The 27,141-nt window shown below is 38.4% G+C and overlaps 1 protein-coding gene across 1 annotated transcript in view; it reads left to right on the forward strand.

Moving 5' to 3' along the window:
• Positions 1 to 27,141, forward strand: part of dpy19l3 (dpy-19 like C-mannosyltransferase 3) — a 56,182-nt gene that overhangs the window by 1,769 nt on the left and 27,272 nt on the right. Inside the window, 15 exon segments of the mRNA XM_079866051.1 lie at positions 1,365 to 1,492; positions 5,149 to 5,239; positions 8,846 to 8,967; positions 9,046 to 9,191; positions 9,662 to 9,785; positions 12,228 to 12,362; positions 12,446 to 12,577; positions 13,940 to 14,041; positions 14,248 to 14,321; positions 14,617 to 14,775; positions 15,640 to 15,666; positions 15,668 to 15,760; positions 16,184 to 16,295; positions 17,661 to 17,717; positions 18,026 to 18,108. Coding sequence (XP_079722177.1) covers positions 1,365 to 1,492; positions 5,149 to 5,239; positions 8,846 to 8,967; positions 9,046 to 9,191; positions 9,662 to 9,785; positions 12,228 to 12,362; positions 12,446 to 12,577; positions 13,940 to 14,041; positions 14,248 to 14,321; positions 14,617 to 14,775; positions 15,640 to 15,666; positions 15,668 to 15,760; positions 16,184 to 16,295; positions 17,661 to 17,717; positions 18,026 to 18,108 — 1,585 coding nt within the window.

Raw genomic sequence — 27,141 nt, forward strand, 5'->3', positions numbered from 1 at the left:
ATTCAGGTAAATAGCAATACAAAATTTGAAGCTTCATAAACCACGCAAGCCATTATGATGGTAACCTATAGTGTTCTAGTGCATGAATAATTTTGAAGCAAAACATTAGGGCCCGGTTTCACAGACAGGGTTCAGATTTAGCCAGGATTAGTCCTTAGTTAAATAAGGACATTTAAGTAGCTTTTTTTTTTTTTTTTTTTAAACATACCTTAGGAAAAAAAAAACCTTACTGGTGTGAATATTGAGACAAAACAATAGCACTGACATATTTTAAGAAATGCCAGTGCGAGTTGCTTTCAGTTAAAACAGCTCAAACATGCATTTTAGTTTGGGACTAGTCTGTGAAACCGACCATAGGTGTGTTAAACTATAAACCATAGTTTCTGGTCAACTGTCATAACAAGCTTGAACTCATGAACGTGTGTATGATGGTTGAGTGGAAATTATGGTTTATAGTTTCAAAAGTTTAAAATATTATTATTTTCTCTCACACGCCAATTGTTTCAATTCAGAAGACATTGATTCATCCCTATAGGATTGTATGGGTTACCGTCATAATCGCTTTGTTTGGTTTTTGAAACGTGAAATTTTAGTTTACTATTCACTTGCATTATATGGACTCACAGAGATGGATTCGTTTTCTAAATAAAATTCATTTGTGTTCATCTGAAGAAAGAAAATCATCTAAATTTGGAACTGCATGAGGGTGAGTAAATGAGTGAATTTTCTTTTTTTTGGGTGGAGTATCCCTTTAAGTTCAAGCCAGAGCCTTGAGATGTGAATATCAGCATGATTTAATGATTGTTCACTTTATACATTAGGCATAGTTTTATATAATATAATAATAAAAAAAAAATAACGGTTGCACTTTATTTTGATGGTCCTCTTTAGACATTCTCTTGATTAGGCTATTACGTTCCACCTATATGTCAACTAACTTTCTTTAGAGTATTAGTAGACTGTCTGCTTAAAATCTGCTAACTCTTTATTGTGATGCTCCTCCAACTGACATTCTGCTGACAATAATTCACTTTGAAAGTGCATGTCAACTTATTCTACTAACCATAACCCCTTATTCTTCTAACCATTCCCCTACCCCTAACAGTCAACTAATACTCAACCAATACTCTAATGAGAGTTAATTGACATGTTGGTGAAACGTAATTTCTAGTCAACAGAATGTCTAAAGGGGACCATCAAAATAAAGTGTTACCAAAATAAATAGGCTAATACAGTATAAAAATATTATACATAAATAGCCATGTAATATTAACCATAGATCAGTGTGCATGTCTCTTGTTTACCATGTGGATTGTTTCAATTTGTGGTCTGACTCTGAGTGATAATGTTGTCTTTCTCTCCAGGTGGATTCTCATGGTGGACAATATTGTGTATAACCATTGGCTCAATAGTGGGAGTTAGTCTGGGCTTGCTATGCTGCATCTATGTGGCTACACTTCATGAAAATGACCTGTGGTTCTCCAATATAAAGGTAAAGAGCTTTTTATGTTCACTGGTCTGAAACAAAGTGATACAACCTTCCATTTGGTATTCATTTCCTTTTCAGTCTTTGGTGAAAAGACAGAGGTCTTTTTAGTGTTCTTAGGCTTCTTGACTAAAATAAATAACAGCTCAAGAGATCTATATTCATAATATGTGGTTGTGTTTAGTCAGTGATGGTGTTCTCATCTGTCCTATTTTTCATGCATTTCCTCTTGTAAAAGAATTGTTTTCCATATGTGCTGAAAGATAATTTCCCTCTTTGGCATAACAGTCACATAAACATTTAGCCAGAGTTTGGGCTGCAGATCATGTTATGACTTCCAGACCTAAAACAGATGAAACCACCATGCCAAAAAAGTTATGTCATGTTCAGTTGGATAAATCAGCATGTCCCTCTATCCCAGATCGCTCATTAAAATAAAGCAGATCAGGAGTAGTTTAACCACATCTCCCAATCAATGCAGGATTTACCGCCGCTGGTTTTGCAATAAATCACCATTTATTTATTTTTATTTTATTTTTTTATTTATGGTGCCATGCAATTTGAGAGCCCTTTTTATTTTTTTATTTCAGTGTGACTGTGGAACCAAGGTCTAGTTTTCATTTAGTGAAGCTAACAGCAGCCAAACCTGCTGCTTTTATGCAAGGATTGAACATTTTTTGCTCAGATTATTTTTCTTCTCAGAACACAATGCATCTCATGAATACTCTGATTGACAATGCACTACACTTCATAATACTAGATAAGAGCACTTTTCTTTCAGAATGTGATGTCAGGATACTTTCTTCACTCTTTGAAGAATATTTAGTCTGAAGAGCATATTTAAAGGGCCCCTAATGGATTTTTGAAAATGACCTTTCATGTAGTGTGTAACATAGCTCTTAGTGAATGAAAACATCCTGCAAAGTTTTAAATCTGAAAGTGCACCGTATATAAAGTTATTGTCTTTCAAAAGTAAGAGTCGACTCCGAGTCAATTAAATGAATCGTTTTTCAAGATGAAACATTAGCATATTGCGCGCGCAGACACCAGGGAAAACTTGAACGCCCTCAAACCTGCAGCTGATTCCTGTGGATACTGGATAGCATCATGTCGAGCATAATGTATGCACTGTTACTGATACAGTTTCCACGTGTTCACCGCAATAAATTAGATAAATACTCGGTAAATAAATAAGTAGGCCTATAAGTAAAATTGGCCTTTCTTTTCGAAAGGTTTCTCTTTTCGACACACGCGCTGTACGCGGTAAACCAATCACAACAGACTGCGCTGTCTGGCCAATCAGAGCAGAGTAGCTCCCAGAAAGGAGGGATTTAGAGAGCTGAGTTGTTTGAGAATCATTGAAAATGTGGTGATGTGCAAATGTATATTATGAGAAAATTAAACCGTTTTTTGACCTTTGATGCATGTAAACCTGTCGTAGGAGTCTCCAAAACAACATTAGGAAACTTTAAAATAGCATAATAGGGGCACTTTAATAATTACTGTATCCTGAACGAGTTCCTGATTACAGTACGGTACATTCTTTATCTAGGCTAAAGACTCAACATAAAGTTGACACTGTAAACGAATGGTTTCGAACCCAATTTCTGGAGGACCCCAACACTAAACATTTTGGTTTTCTCCCTAATTAAACCCACCAGATTTAACTTGTTAATAGAGACTCCAAGCTCTAAAATGGGGGCCAGATGAGGGAGACACTGCTGTACTAGTAATAATTATTTTTATAAATGAGACATAACAGTTATGCCTGGTTTATATAGTGCAGCACGTGGAATGCATAGCACAAAAGGTCATCTCAGGTTTAAAATTAAGTCAGAGTGCGACAGCAGTGGAAAAAGGAAACTCATGCACGCTGGCTGGTATTTATGACTTGCTTATGAGTCATCCTACTTTCATCTGCACTCTTGCTTTTCGGAACGTGACTGGAAGCTTCAGGGACTGGATGACCACAGCTTTTGTCCCCATATGTTTCTTTCATTCTTCACTTTATTTGCAGGAAAATAAATCACCTGTTCTGTTTCAGAGGAAGACCTGTGGGAATGTGGTTAGCAGCTAATCAAATGTTACTGCAGAGAGCCTCTGTTAGAAACACAGATTCCATGTTATTTTTATAATCGTTTCCACTTTTTAATGGAAACCAGCGGTACATTTCACAGGGGCTTTGTAAATGTTCTCAGCAGGTGTTAGTGTTCCAGTATTTTAAGTTTTGTAATTGATGATATTGGCGTGATTTTTGAACAAAGGCGTTTGAAGTCACGTGTTTGATTTTCCTCTGGGACGCCGCACTACAGCAGGAGACAGATGCTTTTGGGACTCTCCTAAATTCGTTGCGTGTGAAGTCATGTCCACGACGGTCTTAATTTCAAGCTGGACATTGTTCCATCGTTTGTTCAAATAACTGTTTTTGCAAATGCTCTTAAACCTTTTTTTTTTTTTAAATGATGTTCCAAGCTTTTTTTCCCCCTTCTTTTTTATATATTTTTTCCCTGACTTTCAAGAGGTCACCAGTTGTGCGGCCCACATGCCTTTCCCCCTGTCTCAGCCCCTCTCTGATCACATGTAAAATGTTCCTCCGGCAGATTGCTGTTTGGTGGCGACTGGAGCTTAGAATGATCTCATGAGGTTTTGTTTTATTGTTTTAATACATGTGCTATGAAGTTTTTGGGCATGAAATTCTGGAAAGACCGATAAACAAAAGAGCTTGCGGTCTCAAACAGGGAAAGAGAGAGGGACATTTAGGAAAGACGTAGGATAATAGTCCTTGAGAATGAGGGTTCGTAGCAGGAGGAAGAGCAATTCGAATGATAATGTAGGGACTGCCCTGGATAGACCACCATTGCTAAACTTTGGGGCAAAAGACAATCCGAGGGATTACAAGAGTGGGCAGAGGGGCACAGAAGAGTGTCTAAAGCTTTCATGGAATCACATTTCTGGACAAAACTGTTGGCCGGCTGTTGTCATAGCAGCAGGATTACTGTTGGCAGGGGGTATTGGGCTGTTTCATGCATGGTGTGTTTATTCTATACACGAGAACCTGCTGTGGTTTTCACACTTAGAGGTAAGCAGAAGCAGGATCTGTCTTCATTTTTGTTGCAAGAATGTTGCTAAGAAATGTTGTGGAATGAAGATATGAATGCGTGCTCTTTGTGTAAAGACAAGCAGTATTGGTCATTTGTTCAGTTTTTGTTCAGTTGTGTTATCTCCATTGTGTTATGTTCTACAGTACCCTCATTATTATACTTTTTTTTTTTTTAAATCGACTCTTTGTGCTTGAGTTTTTCAGAAGAAAAAGGTTTAAGGCTGTTTTATCAAGAAAAATAAAAGTGTAACACGTCTCTTCAAACCAAAACCAATTTTCATGCAATTCTAATCTCGAGGAGCATATGGATCTTTTTTGTCGGGATGTTGTTTAGTTCTGAAAACTGCTTCCACTATAAAACTCCACCATATTTACAACACCTGTTTTTTTTTTCTTCCTCAAGGCTTTTATTGCGAATGAAATCTCAGTTTATTCTGGGCAGATAGCTGCACTGATTTCTTTTTCAGATGGGAAATGTATTTCATTTTGACACCATTTACTCCTGTGCTTGTTGTCATAGTTCATTTTTACTGAATCTTATCCTCTCTTCTTGCATTTGTAGGAAGTCGAGCGTGAAATCTCCTTCCGGACAGAATGTGGCCTTTATTACTCCTACTACAAACAGATGTTGAAGGCCCCTTCTGTACAGCAAGGTACAGATATCTACTCACAAGATATATACGACTATACGATCACCCTTGTATAATGCCATCTTTCTGATAGAACACTGATGTTTTAAGGGATAGTTCAACTTAAAATTAAAATTAAGTCATCATTTACCCACCCTGGTGTTGTTCTAATGCCGTATGGACCTTCTTTCTTTTATGGACCACGATGACTTTTGGACCACAACGGACCATTTAATGTGGTTTAGTGAAAAACAAACGTAAATTTAATGTGTTATTTAAAATTCTTGACCTTGGCCGTTCGTCTTCTCTGCACGGCTGCACGACGTGTGCGCAGCAGTTCACTCCGTCGCGCCCAGAAAAAGCACACAAGTTGTGAGAAATCAAGATTAACAAAAATGAGACATGAAATAGACCAACATCTAATGTACCTTCTTCTCTGAGGTGAATAAATCTGTTGTGTTCATCATAACAAGGAGTTATTGTGTTCACATCTGTCAGACAAATGGAGTTGCGGTCTGGTGATATTGGACTCAGTGAAGAAGGTGCACAGATACTTTTTAGGGGGGAATTCTAGGTGTTGTATTTAATGCCGTGTTTTTTTATTTATCTTGATTTCTCACAAATTGTTTTTTTCTGAGCGAGAAGGAGTGAATGCAGCGCTAATAGAGTCTTGCGAACGTGCACTGTGTGTAGCTGGTCACTGAGGACCAACGGCCAAGGTCAAGAATTTTGTTGAATAATACATAAAATTTCGGTTTGTTTTTCACTAAACCCTATTTTATACCCCCAGAACACTTGGAATATATGTATTGCATGGGATCATTCTGTTATACATGTTGCAATTTTTTACAAATCGTGATGCTTCTATTCACTGTCATTCACTGCTATTATATGGATGAGCACACTTTCAAAAATTGTCCTTTTGTGGTCCATAAAAGAAAGAAAGTCCAATGCCAATAGACCAACAACAGGGTGAATAAATGATGACTTCATTTTCATTTTAGGGTGAACTATTCCTTTAAGTTCTTATTTTTTTTTAAATGTAGTAATATTGCTCCTATAGGGCAATTATTATTTTATAATCACTGTCTGTAAGTGTAAAACATTTTCAAGTACCTATGATCCCATTTTCTTACTAACCCTAAGCTTTTTTTTTTTTTAGCTCTGTCCATAACAGCAAGTTTCTTGTACTTCGCTGTTTGCTTTCCATTATCACTTATGTAATCCGAGAGCTATCAAAGGAATGTCTCATTACGTAACCATATCAGTGTGACTGGTCTCAGAAAATGGAGAGGAAATGCACAACTTTGCTCTAAATGGTCTTTGCTCATGCTAATTGGCTTAACAGCCCCATTTTGAATGGATTTTCTTTGTGCTCCTACTCTGAAAAACAAATACAATTAGGTCATTACCCATTGAGACTGAAATGGTAAGAACCGCAGTGATGCCAAAAGCTGTTCTCTAGACACCACTACAATTGGGCCTTTGGACTTATAGTAATGTTCAGAGCATTGCTTTTGTATTAAGCAATCACTAAAATTGATTACTGTAAAATGTCACAGCTGTAGTATTATCTGCAGTAGTATAAAGAAAGTTGAGGTTGTTTTGAAATTTTGAAATCCACTTCCATTATTCCGTTTAGTGGCAATTTCGGCCCACATTTACAATAGTGGAAACCTTTCAAATCGTTGTTGTATTGTAAGTAAGTATTATCAAAGTATTATTGTCTGCATAGGAGCTCTAATTATTATATAAGGCATACTGCTATACAAAGGCAAAATATACTACTAACTATACATTTTGTCAAAAAATTATTTAAGACTATTATAATATATCTGTGTTGTGACTGATGCGTTTGGCTCAACTATGCTCAGTTTGATACTGGAGCAATCAAAATAAATCCAAATAAGATGTTCTATATTGTAGTGTTGGTGTAGTTACTGTGTTTTGCCTTTGAAATGCAGCATAGTATCCACAGAAATATACTGTATTATATATACTGTATCATTTACTATACACACACATACATACAAACGTTTGAATAGTAGTGTACATATATATATATATATATATATATATATATATATATATATATATATATATATATATATATATATATATATATATATATATATACACACACTACTATTCAAACGTTTGGGGTCAGTAGGATTTAAAAAAAAAAAAAATGTATATATATTTTTTCAGCATGGGTGCTTTAAATTAATCGACAGTGACACACACACACACTGGTGCACTATCTTTGTGAGGACTCTCCATAGACGTAATGGTTTTTATACTGTACAAACTGTATATTCTATCCCCTTACACTGCCCCTATCCCTAAACCTACCCATCACAGGAGACATTCTGCATTTTTACATTTTCAAAAAAACTCATTCTGTATGATTTATAAGCTTTTGTACCCATGGGGACCTCAATTTAGGTCCCCACGGTGACACGAGTCCCCATGAGTCTGTGTGCATTCAGGTTTAAGTCCCCACCGGTGTAGAAAAACATGTCCACACACACACACACACACACACACACACACACACACACACACACACACACACACACACACACACACACACACACACACACACACACACACACACACACACACACACACACACACACACACACACACACACACACACACACACACACACACACACACACACACACACACACACACACACACACACATATATGCATGCACACTGAGATTTGAACTCGCCATCATCGAGTCCATCTGTGATTGCATGAAGAAACAGAAAAAACTGAGACAGACTAAATCCAGAAGAACTGGATGATCCAAGACTATTAGAAACCTTCCTGCAAAGCTACAGTACTGTGAAAAGTTTAGGTACTCGTGTAAAACTGCTGTACAGTGAGAATACGTTCAAAAATAATGTCATAAATAGATTAATTAGATCAATTAACTTCTGTTAACTAAATCAAATCAATATTTGGTGTGACCACCCTTTGCGTTTAAAACAGCTTTTGTCCAGGTACACTTGCACATAGTTTTTCAGGTAGCTTTGCAGGTATAGGCTTCTTCAAGCATCTTAGAGACGTTCCCGCAGTTCTTCTGTATTTAGTCTGTCTCAGTTTTTTCTGTTTCTTCATGTAATCACAAACGGACTCGATGATGGTGAGATCAGATACTGGCTGTTGTCAGACTCCTTGTGCATACAAAAATCTCACTAGATTATTATAATTAATAGCAAAAGGAATATTTGGAAATGTAAACTGATATTTCCTACTGACACACTGCAGCAAAAGATATAAATAACTGGCTTAAAACCATTTTTGTGTGTGTGTGTGAAAACTAATGTGTCTAAGAGTTAAGAGTGATTAAATTTACATTTACATTTATGCATTTGGCAGATGCATTTTATGCATTTATGCATTTATGCATTTATGCATTTATGCATTTTATCCAAAGCGACTTACATTGCATTCAAGGTACACATTTCACATTTTGTCAGTTCTTGCTTTCCCTGGGAATCGATCCTATGACCTTGGTGTTGCTTGCGCCAATGCTCTACTGTTTGAGCTTAGTTTTGAGTTCATGCTAAGCGTAAAAGTCAGCTTACTGGGGTTGTGTGTGTTCTTATGTTCACAGGTCTTTATGAGCTTATTCATGACAACACTACTGAATCCAAGAGGACAATAAACATCCTACAACGTATGAACATCTACCAGGAAGTGTTCCTTAGCATTTTGTACAGAATACTTCCCATCCAGGTGTTCAATCACTTCTGTTTTCTTAGTAAGACGTATAGATCGTCTTGGGCTTTTCCAACCTGTGTGTTTGTTTTGCAGGCCTACTTGGAGCCAATTTATTTCTACATCTACACAGTGTTTGCTTTGCAGACAGTGTATGTCTTCGCTCTCTTTATCACTAGCTGGTTACTCAGTGACTCATGGCTGGCTGGAGCCCTCAGTGGAGTCTGGTACATTCTGAACAGGCATGTGTGCGCTCAACAAGATGACAATCAATCTTTCATGCACACAAAACTCACCTTTGCAATCTGGTGTGAATAAATGCTTATTGTGATGCAGTGAGTATCTGTATTTAGGTAATTGTGAAAGCCGATATGTTTCTCTAAAATATGGTTTCAATCTCTCAAGGACATTTAGGGCTTTAGGATATTAGGATGTTCCCCCTGGAACAATCTCAGTATTTAAGAAGCCCACTTTGAATGTTCAAAATAATAGAGATACAGATAGTCCACACCCCAAACTATTGTTTGAGTTGGTATGGAAGCTCAATCAAGAGCAGCAATGTTTGGATCACAAACTCATGAATGACTTCTCTGCATTTTAAGCTGGAATTGTAGAACATATTGTAGCATTGAAAAATTACACCTTCAGACTTTGTTTTTCTTGTGCCTGTGTTTTTTCTTTGTGCTTGATTGCATTCTTCATTTGTGTACAGAGTGGACACCACACGTGTGGAGTTTACCATCTCTCTAAGGGAGAACTGGTCAATACCTTTCTTTGCTCTTCAGGTGGCTGCCATAACCTGCTACTTAAGGCCACAGCTAAAACCTATTCACCAGGTAATCGTCTGTCCTCATACATTTAGATGTCTATTCAGTAACCACTATCAAATGATATCCATTATTGATGGGAAGTCCAATGCTTTTTAGTGAATTTGTTCTTTCGAACAGTTAGTTTCTAGTTCAGAAAAAAAGTATTCAACGGTTCTTTCACATCATCACATACAGTAATGACGTTATTTATATGTAACGCTATCATCCCGGCAGGGAAAAAAATACAATCAGACACCCTGCATACACAATGCTTTGTGTTAAAATTCATTTACATGTCTTGACTGAACTGTTTTTGCATGTTTTAATAAGATGTTGTTTAATATAACTAGCTGTACTATGCGTTTGATTTTAAAGAAACTTTAATTTCACTCGTCCAATGTGAGCTAGTCCTTGGTTCACACATGCTCATAGTATCAGCAGCTATGTCATTAGTTATCTACAATGCGATCAAGTCCGAGACTGTTCTCAGTTCAGTTTACTGGTGACTCGACAACTGTTGCAACCATTGATTGGAACCGATTCTCGAGAACTGCTGTCACAGAGTATCAGCGTTCTGTTGACTGGAGAACTACTGCCTCCGGATCACTGTAATGTGAGATGGATCAAACACTGAAGTGTGTAATTTCTGCATCACTAGCTTCACCAAACAATTGCTGAACACTCACTCCCATCGGTTGGAAAAACAGAGAAGTAGGGTTGGTGTCATTTGAATTTTAGCGATTCCAATTCCGATTCTGCTTATCGATTCCCAGTTTCGATTCCAATACGGGGAGAAAAAAAGTCAAACATTTAGATATCAAACATATGTATTCTGTCTTTTTGCAAAAATTTATGTTGCAGCTAAATACCATGAACAAAAATCAACAGCCTAAAAACAACTAACTAATAAACTAGACTAACTAATATTAATTTCTAACATTATTAAAGACAAGTATACAGTCAGTAATGCAATAAGAACAAATGAACAAATTAGCAATAGCACACATAAATACAACTGAACAAAATTCAGAAATTGAATTCAAAGGTAAAATAACTCTGCATAGTTTTCTTGTTTATAAATATAATAAAGATTAATCCTTATTAAGTTTACGAAAGGTATTCAGGCGAGATCCATGGGTGATTTTTCTTTTTCTTTTGTTGTTTGATTTACATTAATGGCACAGATGGCAGCAGGTTTATTAGGCTTCTGTCACTTTAAGACCTAATGCACGGATCCAATATACTGTTACACATGTTTTCTTTCTCAATTGTTTACGTTCACTTAAGACATAGCTGACTGTGTTTTCAAGGATATTTTGACATAATTTTATGTATTTGTCCATTCAAGCGCAAAAAGAAACAAAAGAGAACTCAATTCAGTATTCGTGCACTATATCAAAGGTGGCTTTTTGTGTGCGCGCTCTGGATGTGCCCTGTGCAGATAACAGTGTGCGAGTGCAGTCGAGTTATCTTTCACATCTTCTTGTGCTTGAATGGTTTAAAATCAATAAGCAGAATCTAAATTTTAATTTTATAACAAGTATCCGATTCCAGAATTGGAATTGATTTTCAATCCCCAACCCTACAGAAAACCCTTCCCCAAATTTACACTGAGACAGTGTGCTGGTTGGGATGTTGGTCCTGTACCAAATGACACATTTCATGTGCACTTGCCGACTATTGCATGCGTCCTGTGTAAGTCCACAAGACCATGGTCAGGGGTTCTTAACTCTGACCCTCAAGGTCCACTTTCCTGTAGGGTTTAGCTCCCACTTTAATCAAACTCACTTGCCTGTACATTTCTAGTGATCCTGAAGACCTTGATTAGCTTGTTCAGGTGTGTTTGATTAGGGTTGGAGCTAAACTCTCCAGGAAAGCTGACCGCTAGGACCTTTTACCTGTCAGTCAAAGCAGCATTACATCACAAAAGTGTGGACTGTGAGGAAGACATTGAGGGCTAAGAGTGTCATTTGGGATAGGGCCGTTGTGATCGCACCACAGAGCCACAGTGTTTACAATCTTCAGTGTTTACAGAAATGAACCTACAAATTGCTTACGTTAAGTCATTTCTAAATTAGAAAGAGAACGTTTTAGAAAAATTACAAATGCAAATGCAAAGTAAATATAATCCAGTCTAATAACTCGTCGGAAAAGACAGGGAAAATAAAAGGCAGTAAGTTGAGATAAATGTTTCTGACTGCTTGCTGCTGTGGAATAGTTTTGTGAAATATGAAATGGAGGTTAGCAATTTCAAGTGTATTTATGATATATTTACTCTGCTGAACACATATTTGTTCTCTCTCAGTATGTTCTCTCAGCACAGACTCTAATTGCTTTCCTGACATATGGTATATCACTGAAAACATTCTCATTGTATGAGCTCTGAAGAAAGAACAAGGTTTTGTATGTTTGGTTGTCTGGGTGGTTAAAGTTGAACATCATTTTGCATTCATGTACTTTCAACCACAGAGGGTGGTGCTGTGGCTGGTGTTCGTCTCCACCTTCTGCTTCTGTTTGACATGGCAATTCAATCAGTTTGTCCTGCTGGTGCAGGCCCTTATAATCTTTACTTTGGATTGCCTGGACTTCTTCACAGCGGAACAGGTGATGCTCAAACACACATATTGGAGACCTTCCACCTTTTGGAGTTCATGTGAGGTTGGATATTCATTTCTTTCTCTCTGCAGGTGGTCTCTCTTTATCTGATGCAGGTGTTGAGTCTGTTATTGGTGTGGTTACTGCAGTTCTGCAATTCTATGATTCTGGGTTCTCTGGTGCTCAGCTTCATTGTGTCTGTTCTCTTCATCAAACACTTCCAGGTCAGTGTCCATCTCAGTACATGAATTTTAAAATAGTAAAAAAAAAAAAAAAGTAGGGCTATAACACCTCTATTTGTGCTTCTAAGAACACATCATCACTCCTTTTATCTTGTATTTCGCATGAAATCCCAGATAACACACACACACACACACACACACATAAATATATATATACTATATATATATATATATATTACTCTCATGTATCTATTCTATTCAATATGTAGAAGGAGATTTTTTAATGTGCTTATCTGTAATTTTGTCACTAAAATATTCTGGCAGATGTTTATTCAGATGTTCTGACATTAAGCAAATGTCCTTGCGACATTTATGGTTTAGAATGCGCAGTATGTTAATCTGCTCCTTAAAGATGTTAATCAGATGTTTGTACGCAAATATGATCAAAGTGAACACAATGCTTTCCAGATGATCTCGGTGATGAACTGTACATGTGCTTACTGGGATGTGAGCTCTAGTATTGTGTTCTGAATTACAAAACAGAATTTAAATAAAGGAAACACTATTTTGCCCCCCCCAATATAATGCTTTTTTTGTTTTTTGAAGAAACCTTCCTGCAAAGCTACAGTACTGTGAAAAGTACTGGCACTTGCTGTAAAGCTGTATGCTTTATGCTGTAAAGTGAGAATGCTTTCAAAAATAAAATCACAAATTGAATTTATTTATGATTTAACTTCTATTAACTAATTCAAATCAATATATGGTGTAACGACCCTTTGTGTTTAAAACCGCTTTTGTCCAGGTACACTTGCGCATAGTTTTTCAGGTAGCTTTGCAGGTATAGGCTTCTTATATTAAAATGCCTAAGACTTTTGCACAGTACTGTATATATATATATTAAAGATAAGGCATGTAGAAGGTACAACATTGCTTATTTTTTTATTGAACTTAGGTAAAAGATTTTTTAGTATTTCTGAAAGTCGAAATCATAATGGGTAACAATCTCTTTTAAATGGGTAACAAGTGTCAGTTAAACATTATGATTTCGACTTTTAAGCGGTGGAATAGAACAATGACAGTTCTAGTATGTACAGTATGCACAAAATGTATGTATGTGCAAAAAAGAATTACAGGCTCACTAATGTATTTTATCCTAATAATCCCATATGCTACATGATTACATTACAGGTCAAACACATTAGATGGAAACAATATCTAAATACAGCAGGCAAAATAGGGCTTTATACTAAAACAATGTTTACTTGAAACACTTTATCACTTTTGTTTTTCTGTACGAACCTTATCTGTGTTTCCTAACATCCAATTCTGTTGTGATTGAAAACAGAGGCTAAAAATATTGTTGTTTATTTATTTATACCTGCTGTGTACGTGTATGGCTTTCAGACGGGGTTAAAGACGGGCAGCTTTGTTATACGAGTAGGAAAACTGGCTCTTCACACACTCCTAGTCCTCACATTAACTTTCACCATCAATTATTCAGCCAAGGTGAGCTATGAATCGTGTTCTACATCGTCCACCCCGTCATTAATGATACAGTACAGCTTCTCTACCTGCTCCTCCTGAGACAAAGCTTTACGTTCGCTCTCATTGTCTTTCTTCATATCTCATTCTCATAAAAACCCACATCCCCAATCTCATGAGACACTCACATGAATGACTTCATCCTTCACTCTCTCCATTTTAATTGACAGAAAATACTCCAACTGAAATCGGATGAGCACATCTTTAAATTCATAAAGGCCAAGTTTGGCTTCGGGGCAACGAGGTAAGTCTTTGGTCATCTCTTGTGGTGCTACATCTATGCCTTTATCATCAGTCAAATGCCATATCGTGGTGTCTTATTCAGAAGTGAGATCTACTCAGAGACGAGAGCGAGCCATTAATCCGCTGTGATTAAATGGGTTCAGCTCTGGTGAAAAAATAACATCTGGAACACAATATAATCTGCTCATCCACTAGATATTTATCACGCCATTTCAGTTGATCAGATGAGTTGCTGCTCCCAATAATCTGTATAATACATATGCAGCCCGCATTCCCTCCCTGCCTCTTTCTTTCAGAGACTTTGATGCCAGTCTCTATCTGTGCGAAGAGGCATTTGGCTTGTTGCCATTGGATACATTTGAGCGGTTGGCTGGCACTGTGCTGCTCTATCCATATCTGTGCACCCTCAGTGTGCTGTTCATCTTACTACTGCTGGTGGCACTCTCTAATCTCAGGTAAAACTACTGCATCGTTTTCTCTCTGTAGGAAACGCTCATGTGCACTACTGCAATGTGTGCTACACATTAATGAGACGTGTTTCTGGGAATTTAAATATTCTCGTTATGTTCACTTTTCTAATTAGAGCACAGAAATAGGCTGAAAAATGACCAATAAAGCAGTTATTATGGTTTCATAAACACCTTGAGCACAGGTCATAATGCAAATTTATAATTATAGTTATTAGTCTTTATTAGATGTGCTACATAATAATTGGACTCTAGATGTTTTTTTTTAGGGCTTTTAAATGCATGTTATTAGTTCAAAGCTGATTTGCTGTTGCTTTAAGGGCTGCTTGGCCCTCTTTTTTGTTATCATTTCTTATCAGAATCACAGGAGCCCACAAACACCCAGAGGCTTTGCACCACCCACCCACCCACACACACACACACACACACACACACACACACGCACGCACGCACACACAATGTGTTTTCATGATTTGTGGGGACTTTCCGTAGACATAATGAAACTGTATATTCTATCCCCTTACACTAAACCTACCCATTACAGAAAACTTTACATTTTCAAAAAACATCACTTAGTATGATTTATAAGCTGTTTTCCTCATGGGTGACCAAAAAATGTCCCTGCAAGGACAAGGATTTCAGATATTGCCATCTGTGTGGGGACGTTTTGTAGGGTTTACCAGGACAAACACACTAATAAACACACTATTAACCCTTCTGTACATAAAGAAAAAAACACACACACACAAACTCAGAATAATGCCACTGATCTTAACTGCCTTTAGGTTTTAATGCATGGTTGTATTATTTCTTTTTTTCCTATCTTGTTTGATTCCTTATTCTTCATTCCAGCACAAATGGGTCAGGCCAAGTGAGCGGAGAACGAGGACAGGACCTTTAGTATGCGGCCGGACGTCGCTTACAATCTCTTGCACACCGTCTTCTTTGGCCTGCTCGCCTTTTCCACTATGAGGTAAACAACTTGGAAAAAGATTGTAAAGTTTTGTTGCTTTCATAGCACGTATCTCTTTCCCTCAATGCAAATATTTTCCTTCTGTATTTTCCTCACTGCGCCGTCTGTAATTTCATTCCCTGCTGCTGCCGCTATGGTGCATCTCAATTTCACCCTCTTCTCCGCTACCACTTTAATTCCCTGTCCCCTGCACCGCTTCTGCTTTGTGATCTTATTCATCTTATTAGTCCGTTTGATAGTTCATTCGGAATTTTAATGATGAATGAGTTATGGTTAAACATTGCGATATCGTTTCATAAAGTTTAGTTTGGTGTCAGAATAGTAATAGAGTTGAAAATGAATGCTATTTCAGTCTTTCGTGTTTGCAATGTGTTGTCTGAGCTTTAGAAAGCACCAATAGATTTCTATCTTTGCTGCTGGCAGAATGAAATATTTGTGGACTGGCCATATGTGTGCATTCACTGCCTTTGGGGTGTGTGGAAAGGAGGTGTGGACGTTGTATCTGAGAGTCCTCCACTGCAACACAAAAACCACGGTGAGATACTGAGATCTGACACACACACACACACACACACACACACACACACACACACACACACACACACACACACACACACACACACACACACACACACACACACACACACACACACACACACACACACACACACACACACACACACACACACACACACACACACACACACACACACACACACACTGTGACACGAGTCCCCATGAGTCTGTGTGCATTCAGGTTGAAGTCCCCACCAGGATAGAAAAACATGAACACACACACAAACACACACACACACACACAGCAAATGATACTGGGACATTTATACACCAGCGTTCAAGAGTTTCGATTTTTTTTAATGCTCGTCAAGGCTGCCATTATTTGATCAGAAATACAAAAAAATTTTTTTTTGTTAATTAATAATAATATTATTTCAATTTAAAATAACTTTTCTATTTTAATATACTTTAAAATGTAATTTATTCCTGTAATGAAAAAGCTGATTTTTCAGCATCATTACTCCAGTCTTCAGTGTCACATGATCCTTCAGAAATCATTCTGATATGCTGATTTGCTGTTCAAGAAACATTTCTTCTTATTAGAGAGAGAGAGAGAGAGAGAGAGAGAGAGAGAGAGAGAGAGAGAGAGAGAGAGAGAGAGAGAGAGAGAGAGAGAGAGAGAGAGAGAGAACTTTCAGATTATTTAAATGTAGTGCAGCAATTTTCAGAATTTTATTATAGTGTTTCTTGTTTTGGCTGGAAAGCTCACTGCTGACTTAGTGTTTTACCCCAAAGCATATGATACACTTTGCCCCACTGCTGCCATTTTGGGAAAAAAAAATGCTTCATTTAATAATTCATGGCTAGTCTTTAGCTGACAAATTACATTGTTTTATGTATAGGTAATTTACCAACATATTTATATGAAAATAAATGTATTTTACGTTTTATACATGTTCATAATTTACATGAGACTGCATTCTAAATCATTTTAGCATAAAATACTGCTCACTTTTTCCTCGTATGCCTTAAGGGGGGTAATACAGTTTGCCTAGTCTACCCCCTCTCCCCTATATTCAATACAAGCAATAGCAAAATACATGGGTCTGTAATTGAATCCATTGCATGTTTATAGAAGCCCAAGATACACTATGCATGTATAATTGGGAAGCTATAATGCTCAATGCTATAAACTGATATTGAGTTTCAGTGAGGCATGATTTTCTTTCGCCTGCATAAATATTCCCTTGTCCACGCAACTGAAAATTTAATTTCCCCACTAGGTGGCAATGTAGTTACAGCCCTCAAGCCTAAACAATTACATCCTGTTTCTTCCTATTTATGTAGATATTGATCCATTTATGTTATTAACCTGTTTCCACAGATGAGACTGATCAGGTACTCTGTTCCAATTGTAATTCTGGCGTTTCTTTATTACAAGGTAAGACATTTTCAACTATGCTGTCATGTATCTATTTGCATAAATTGCTAAGCTGCCTGGGTGGCTGTACACCATAAATAGTCACGCAGGAATCCAAATGCACACAAATGGAATTCGTATCCCACTGTGTGTGTTGTTTAGGAGAGTTTGGATTCTGCCATGCTTTCAGATATGAATTGTGCAAATTTGTGTATATGGATGTTTGATTATTGTGCTGTTTTGTTGATCATTGATTATTGTGAGTCATTCCCATTACAGCAGTCTCACACTTTCACTCCATCTCAATCGAGCTCTCTTTCTGTTGACAGTTCTGGCCCAGAATGATGGAGGAGATTTCTGAACTGAGAGAGTTTTATGACCCAGACACTGTGGAGCTAATGGAGTGGATCAGGTAAAACAGCAGTAATCTTCCTCTTACACACTGCAAGCAAACACTCGCAGACAACCATCGAACCTGGGGTCTGAAACCTTAAGCCTGGAACACACCAAGCCGACGGTCAGCCGTTTTTGTGCGTCGGCCGACTAAGCTTTCTCAGTGTGTTCCCCACCGTCGGCAGAAATTGGTCCTCGTCAGCTTTTTTCTGGCCGATTCGACATGTTGAATCGGCGTCGAGCCGTCGGTGAAAGAGGGACTCTGATTGGCTGTTCAGCTTAGTGATCGAGTCAATGCACGAGAATAATAGCAAAACAGCGAGCAAAGAAGTCAAAACGATACAGATAGAAGGCTGTTCTAATGTTACGTCATCTTACCTGAGTGTTCCTTGACGATTATTTCAATATTAACACGAGCGGAGTGGAATAAAGAAAGTGTTTAGCAGGATTGATATTCAAAACGTTAAGCACGTACTGCTTTGTTTATGGTTTGTGTATCTGCAGCCTGCAGCGTCGGTTTCCATTTTTGAATGACGAACATAGATGAATATATCTTCAGAAATAGACAGTTTGTCTCATTTACACGCAGGCCCAGAACACGCATTCTACCTGACAGTCCGCTGTAGTTCTCTCGGTGTGTTCAAGTGCAGCTTTTTTCGCAGGCGACGCGAGGCGACAACACAGTCACTGAGAACACAGTCACTTTTGTCACTGAGTCGAAGATGGCGCCGGTGTGCATGGCTAGCCGTCTGTCTCTGTCTTGTCTGCTTAGTTTGCTGTTTGCTATCGCTCTATTTATCTGTACATACTGTCAAGATGTCTCTGCTTTGCTCGTTTATGATCGCCACACACTTTTCAACATTCGAATATCTGCTGACATATTGTCTGAAAGACATGATTTGGGAGACCGCTGGACCTCAAGGCTTCCTCCTTTGCTCGGATATACCTGAGCACCTGCGCCGTTCACCTGTTGTTCTTCCCTGTAAGAAACGTTACAGGCGACGGGGAAAACGCGGAGGTGTGCTGGCCAGATTCAAGGCTTACCTGGCGTCCACCTGTGTGACGTGTCCTGATGGACGCTACGTTCCTGCTGCCGGGCGCTTACTGGGGATGAGAGACCGCTGGCTCCGTCTCGTTTTCCCTGGCTCACGGGTTATTTCCGAGGCCCACCTGCTGACGGCACCATCTTCTCCCGTGCGGGCTCGGATCCACCGAGGTGGTGTGGACTTTTCGAACCTCCGCCCGCTAGATCGCGCGGCGCCTCCAGCCAGTGAGGATCAAACTGCCTTTAAAGACTCAGTGCTGTACAATCTTGAAGTTTGTAATCTTAATGTGGAGGAACTCACCAACCTCTTTGACTCTACTTGTACTGAGATACTTGACTCTGTTTCTCCACTGAGGGAGAAACGCACTAAAGCGATAACAGAACCTTGGCTAAATGACCATACCCGCTCTCTCAGACGTGAGAGTTTGATTTCTTCAACTTCAAGTGTGATTTCAAATTTTAAAGGGTCACATTATATAAATACCAGGGAGCAGTTTAAATCTGCTAAAACAATTTTTTTTTATCTCATCTGGTTGCTAATAACACCCAGAGGTCTCAGGTTCTTTTTAAAATGTTTAACTCTCTTGTTAACCCTTGTGAAACTGACTGTGCTGTGCCATCCACATTGTTGTGTGAAAACTTCCTGAAACACTTCATAGATAAAATTGCTGGTCTGAGCTTTTCATCCCCTGCTTTTACTAGTGACCCCTCTGTTCCTCCTTTATGCCCAGCTGTCTTCCAGCAGTTTGAGCCAGTTACATTACACGTTCACTCTGACGTAGTTAAGCAGCTTCGCCCTGCAAACTGCCGGTTGGACAGTATCCCTGCCCGCTTACTTAAAGATGTCTTTAACACTGTTGGGTCCAGTATTTTATCTTTGGTTAACGCATCTCTCAGCTCAGGGTGTGTTCCAGCTTCTTTTAAACATGCTGTTGTGCAACCACTCTTAAAAAAGAAAAATCTGGATCCTTCAGTTTTGTCTAATTTTAGACCTATTTCTAAACTTCCCTTTTTATCTAAAGTCTTGGAGAAGGTAGTTTTTAATCAACTTCAATAATTTTTAGATGATTTTAGTATTTATGAAAAGTTCCAGTCTGGTTTTAAACCCCACCACAGTACTGAAACTGCCCTTCTAAGAGTCTATAACGACCTTCTCTTAGCGGTTGACTCAGGAAAATCTGCTGTTTTAGTGCTCTTAGATTTGACTTCTGCCTTTGACACTGTCAACCACTCTATCCTCTTATCCCGACTCAAACAAAGTGTTGGTATTACGGGCATAGCCCTAAAATGGTTTGAATCTTATTTGTCAGATAGGAGTTTTGCTGTCCACCTTGGGAATTGTTCTTCATCTGCTGCCCCTCTTTCATGTGGGGTACCCCAAGGTTCCATTTTGGGACCCATGCTCTTTTCTCTGTACGTGCTGCCCTTGGGGTCCATTTTTAAAAAACATAACATTTCTTTCCACTGTTTTGCAGACAAATGTACAAATCTATTTGCCTGTAAAAAACACTGTCTAGCCTTTGTTGAACTGCTTGAGTGATCTCAAAATTTGGTTGGATCAGAATGATAAGACGACTGAAATTGTTGTGTTTGGTCGTGCGGTACATACATATTAGTGCCTGTGTAGATGCTCTTGGTACTTAAGGTTCCCATATTCGACCTTTTACCAAGAATTTGGGTGTGATTTTTGACAGTGCTTTTAAATTTGATAAACAGATTAGTTCTGTTGTTAAAACTAGCTTCTTCCGGCTGAGACTTTTGGCTAAGGTCAAGCCCTACCTGCTACGAAAAGACTTTGAAAGAGTCATACATGCATTCATTACATCCCGTTTAGACTACTGTAACTCTTTGTATGTTGGATTGGATCAGTCATCCCTTCGTCGGTTACAGTTAGTCCATAATGCAGCAGCTCGACTTTTAACCGGGACCAAAAAGTGCGACCATATTACACCGGTTTTGGCCACGCATCACTGGCTTCCTGTTTGTTTCAGGATTGAATTTAAAATTGTATTAATAGTTTTCAAAATCTTAAATGGGTTGTCGCCTTCTTATTTATCGGAGCTTTTACATGTCCACACATCTGTCAAAGCACTGAGGTCTTCCAATCAGATGCTCCTCGATGTGCCCAGATCCAGGTTAAAAAACAAAGGTGACTGAGCCTTTGCAGTGGCTGCTCCAAACCTCTGGAATAGTCTACCTATCAATGTAAGAAAAGCTCGGACCATTGAAACATTCAAGTCCTTTCTTAAGACCCATTACTATGCAGTGGCTTTCAATTCAAGTTGAGCTTTGATATCTTGACCTTTTTCTAATGGTGATTATTTTGTATTGTAGATTGTGTATTGTTTGTGTATATTATCTCTTTGATTTTGGACCTTGTTAAGCACTTTGGTCAACTATGGTTGTTTTTAAACGTGCTATATAAATAAATTTGAACTGAACTGAACAGTCGGCTTTCATCAGCGCTAGTTTGTCGGCGTCGGCTTGGTGTGTTCCAGGCTTTAGACCACCCTCACGAGCCACCATTGGCATAGTGAGGGGTATTCAATCACTGGCACGGATAAGAGTGAGAGATTAATATTATACGTTTTCAATTTATTTATTTGTTTATATTAGAAGTGCTGAAGTCTCTCTCATCTGCATGCCAAATTTCTTCTGCAGTAATCCTTCCTCATCATCACACAATCTGTTTTTATTTAGCTTTATGCTATGCGCTGTATAAGCTTTTTGAGATGGAGCTTGTTCTCTTTTTTTTTTTTTTTTTTTTTTTTACACGTTGAATAATAATTCAAATAACTGAGATGTTTCTGCAAGCCGCTTTATAATAACTGCTACACGCACATGTCTGTCATGCGTGGTCCTTAATGTTTCTTGTACAAAGCAATCGCACTTTAAGATAAAATGTCTTTTACACCACAAGTTAACGCCACATGACACATAACCCAAAGACAACGACAAACATGACAACACCATGCACATAATTTGGTAAGCGGTAAAAAACTAAAACAATGAGTCACTGATTTGCATATTCATGATACCAGGCATGCTGGGAAATAGAATCTAGCATCTGCACCTGAGAAATCACAGTATATTATATTTCGTAGGGGGTTAAAAAGGAAAAGTGGCACTTCACATCCATAAAAATGCCAATTTCTGGATCAAACTATTATACAATGTCTTTCCACTCCACTCTATTTCACTCCATTACGAATTGTGAAGGTCATAAATAAAAAGCTGCAGTGAATGCTCTATTCATTCTATAAGATTTGCAGCCGTAAGGCAGCATGTACCTGTGTTTGGAACTGGGCCGGTTTAAAATGGACGTCATGAATTAGACATTAGCTGCTGGAGAGACTCCAGCGGTTGGCAACAGAGGGTTTCATCAATGACACCATTCTTACTGCAAGTAGCGGGCGAAAAAAACACTTGCTCATAGTCAAGTTCATATGTGTGAGAAAGAGTGAGACATTTGATCTGCAGTGACACAGGTGATCTCTCCCTGAAGAAAATGCGATTTGTGTCAGGGATTAGTGGGTGAGTTCCCTTGGCTGACGCTGTGGCATTAAGCCGCTTCTACATGCTAATTAACCATCAGATGAAAGAGTTAAGCGGGATCACTTCACACTTCTGTCTGTGCTTGGCTTGCCAAAGTCTGCACTGTTTTATATGCAGATTACCAGAGATCATCTTCTGCCTAGAAGGGAGGGTGAGCATGAAAAGCGTATCGAGGAGAGTGGCAGTATCAGACTCCTTTAACCATGATTGGAACTTACTGCACAATAAACCACATACTGTGGCATAATGTGAAGAGGGAGGGCGAACAACTACAACTGTGAAAGTATCGCTGTCAGGCTATCTTTTGATTTATCTTGAGCTAAAAGCAACACACTAGACACTACGTATGATTTTATAGTAAATGGTTAAAAGTTCCTATTTCTTCGCTTTTATGCATGCGATTTCCCTTTTTATTAGACAGCTGTGTAGTGTAGAGTGACAGGTGCTGTGCTTCAAAACCTAGTGAGCTGCCTTACTGTTGACTGCCTACATAGGCAACATCCTCAGGAGTGTTTGATTTGGAATGCTGTACATAGGCAGAGACTCTGTGTTATTATAACACTCCTTACGCGAAGCACACAGAAGACTTGACTCCAAAAAGGTTTAAAATAGCATGAGAAAGCTATTCGTCAGCATTCGCATTCATCTCAATGGCTAGAAGTATGCCATTTGAAATCTGCTATCTTTGCTCTTGGCATAATCTTAAGAATTATGAGTATTGTATGCAAATTGAACATGCACTATCACTTAACAACCTCAGAGCTCATGGTACATCTGTCTTGAGGATGTATATGCTATCATTGTCTCTGTGGAGAAAATAAATGGGATATTTAGTCTAGATCCCGATTGTTTTGCTCTACCCCGGCTTTAGCTTGTTGTTAAAAGAATAGTTCACCCCAAAATTAAAATATTCCCATAATTTACTCTGCCTCAAGCCATTCTAGGTGTATATGTCTTTCTTCTTTCAGCCGAACACAATCTGAGTTATATTAAATAACATCCTGCCTCATCCCAGCTTTGTAATGGCATTGAATAGTGCCTGAGTTTTTGAAGCTCCAAAAAAAAGCCACCGTCTATCATTAAAGTAATCCACACGACTCCAATGGGTTAATTAATGCCTTCCGAAGCGAAGCGATGGGTTTTTGTAAGAAAAATATCCATATTTAAAACATTACAATCTTTGTCTTTTGCAACGGCCGTACACGCATTCACGAGAGAGTCGTTCCAGTGGAAAGGTGACCTCTGACCCAATGTAGGACGTAGCACCTCTTCTCTTATATCGAAATCTTCCAATGTTTTTCTTTAAAGCTACTCGTTTTAGATGTCTAATTCATGACCGGCATTTTGTTTTGCTCTATCCTCTTTCGTGTTCGTCATTTCTCACCTAAACTTACGATACGCCTATGTCCTACATCATGTTGGGTCAGAGGTCACCCTTCCACCAGAACTCGACTCTCTCGTGAACACGTGTATGGCCGTTGCCGGAAGTCAGTGAATATAATTTATAAAGGTTTTTTGTTTTTTTGTTTTTGTTTTGTTTTGGAGCTTCAAAGACTAGGGCACTATTAAGCCAGTGCAAAGCTGGAAAGATCCCAGTTAATAATGCAATATTCTGAAATAGCAGGATATATAACACTCATTTAAATTACATTTAAATTGTAATTAGATTTAAAAAAATGATTTGCATTGATGCTGAATGAATTTTAAGTGTTTCTGTAATCAACAGTCTCTTACTTCATCTTCGCCATGAAATGGAAATTGTGTTTTTTGTTTTTTTCCTTCAAAAAGCCATTTCACTCAGATATACATCATAATAGGGAAGAATAGTAGCCTGGGAAAACCCAGACAACTTCCGGCAAATTCAGATTTGCTCGAGAAGTAGTCTGGCGAAGAGCTCATTCAAGCCCATTTCCATGGCCTAAATATCGTGGCACCAATCAGAAACGTTGAGGCGGGCTTTACACAATGACGATCGCTCTGATTGGTTTTAGGTCTATCCAATTGCGCCCAGAGGCATTTGGGCGACGTCCGTTCAACTTTTAAATGCATTATTATATTCAAATTGCAAACACATGAGGACAGTCTCCATGAAAGACCCACTGGCAGATGAACGTGCTACTACATTTCTCTCCGAAACGGTGGGAAATTAAATTAGATTTAATAGAGGATTTTAACTGTGACGAGATGATTGACAGGGCAGTTTACGTGACAGGATGCACGCGACAGATCCGTCCGATAAAGATGACGAAGTAGTATTTCCCAAAGCTTGCCTACTTTTTTGCTACACATTCAAAAGTAAATACCTTTTCTTCACAAAAAGAGTACATATTTTTATGGCGTAGTGTAACTTAGGCGAATTGGGACGCAGCTTTACACGATGACGATCGCTCTTGACGAGGCATTTGAGCGACGTCCGTTGGTGACGCCCCTTTGGAAATGATTTGTCTATGGAGCTTTGCCAGACCATAACTCAGTTACTACTGAGAATGGTCTGGTTTTAACCAGGCTAGAAGAATAGACTATGTAAGGCTGGACTTGACTTTGTCCATCTGGAATTGATTGGTTCGTTGGATTGTTGTCGTTTGCTAATTGCTGTGATCCCATGTGAGTGTCGGTTTTCTGTATTTCACTTGTTGTTGAAATCAAATAATTCAGTCTGAACACAGAAACATGAAAAAGCTGACCATTGTCAACCAAAAAAGGAACAATAGATGGTTCTACCATCTGTACATTGTACATACTGCTAAGCCCAAAGTCAGTTCACTCTGTGGCCATATTTACAACGCCTGTGGGCTATTTCAGACATGCATGACCAACTCCTATCTACTTGAATGGGGAAATATACGGTGGCCGAGAGAGCTCAGTGCGCTGCAACTGAAGAAAACACATGCAAATTAAGAAAACCTCTTCATCAGTTTCACAACACATGTGTGCTCCAAATACTCACAACACAACCAAATACAGAAACATGCTGCAAATTGCACAGACCACAACGGAAATGTTTCCAGGGGACCCCAATTAAGCGACGAACCCAGCTGGGACGTGCTTACAGCTCAAAGTCTACTTTTATTTTATTTTATTATTATTATTAGTTTTTGTGCAAAACATACAGAGATGACATGTTTATGACATACAACTTTGAACATATGTGATGCGATCTGGGAAAACCCGTCGGATGTCGCGCTGGGCCGATTTCAGTAAATTCCAAAATAGTTTGAATGTCATTTTTTTTGTCAATTTTTTTTTCCATTAAATTATTATTCTATAACATCTTTTCTCTTATCTCTAAAAATATCTTGGCAAAATTCCCTTGTTTAGTGCAGAAAAACAGCGATGTATAGCAGAGATGGGGGACTCGAGTCAATGACTTGACTCGAGTCAGACTTAAGTCGCAAATTTTAGGACTTGAGACTTGCTTGACAAATATTAATAAAAGACTTGACTTGACTTTGACTTGATATTCATGACTTGAGACTTGACTCGGACTTGAGGTAAATGACTCGAAATAACTTGTCTTTTTAAAAATAAATATCTGTATTTGAACGCACGCAACAATCACGTGACGCAGCAGGAACACGCGCTGTGTGAACAAAAGCCGCGTGTCGTAGTGATGACGCTGAAGCGCGGGATCGTTCGCCTGCTGTGAAACGGTATGTAATGCGCAAGTTTATGATCGAATCAGAGAGGGAAAAAATGCACAAGCATGGTTTCTCGAGAGAGAAATCGCAGCTCATAAGCAAACTTAAGACGCTGCTGAGACAATAAAGTCACATCGATGTCATGTGTCTTTACGGGATTTTTACGGGTTGTGTGTGAACGCACTCTCTTATTCCGGAAAATCACTGGCAGTGTGAATGAACCTAAATCAAACTAACCCGAGTCAAATCTAGGGTCACTTTATCCGTGTATTTTCCGGAATCTCTGTGTGAAAGGGGCTTAAGGTCACACACCCTGACGAAGGCTCATTAGCCGCAACGCATAGGTGTGCAAGTAGCTACTTGTCACCTGATTTTAAAATATTAAAGCCATGATGAAATAAAGGCTTTCTATAAATTTTTAATAATATTCGAGTGCCTTGGATTAATGATTTTTAAAAGAAATATAAAAAAAATGTAACTGTAATTTAATAATAATTAATAACACATTGGTACAGAGTCTATTGTTCTCTGGGATTTGTTTTCATGATAATCGAATGTAAAGAGTTTTATCTCTAAAAACTGATTAGCTTATAACGCTAGTATATAGGGCATAGAGTAAGTAAAAAGAAATCGCTAGTTAATACCACCAAGCACCCTCATTATGCTACCGTGTTAGTGTGGGGCTATTTTGAGCCTTGTTAGTGGTATTAACTAGCCATTTCTTTTTACTTACTCTATGCCCCATATACTAGCGTTATAAGCTAATCAGTTTTTAGAGATAAAACTCTTTACATTCGATTATCATGAAAACAAA

The sequence above is a fragment of the Squalius cephalus genome (assembly GCF_949319135.1).
Source record: "Squalius cephalus genome assembly, chromosome: 3".
NCBI lineage: Eukaryota > Metazoa > Chordata > Actinopteri > Cypriniformes > Leuciscidae > Squalius > Squalius cephalus.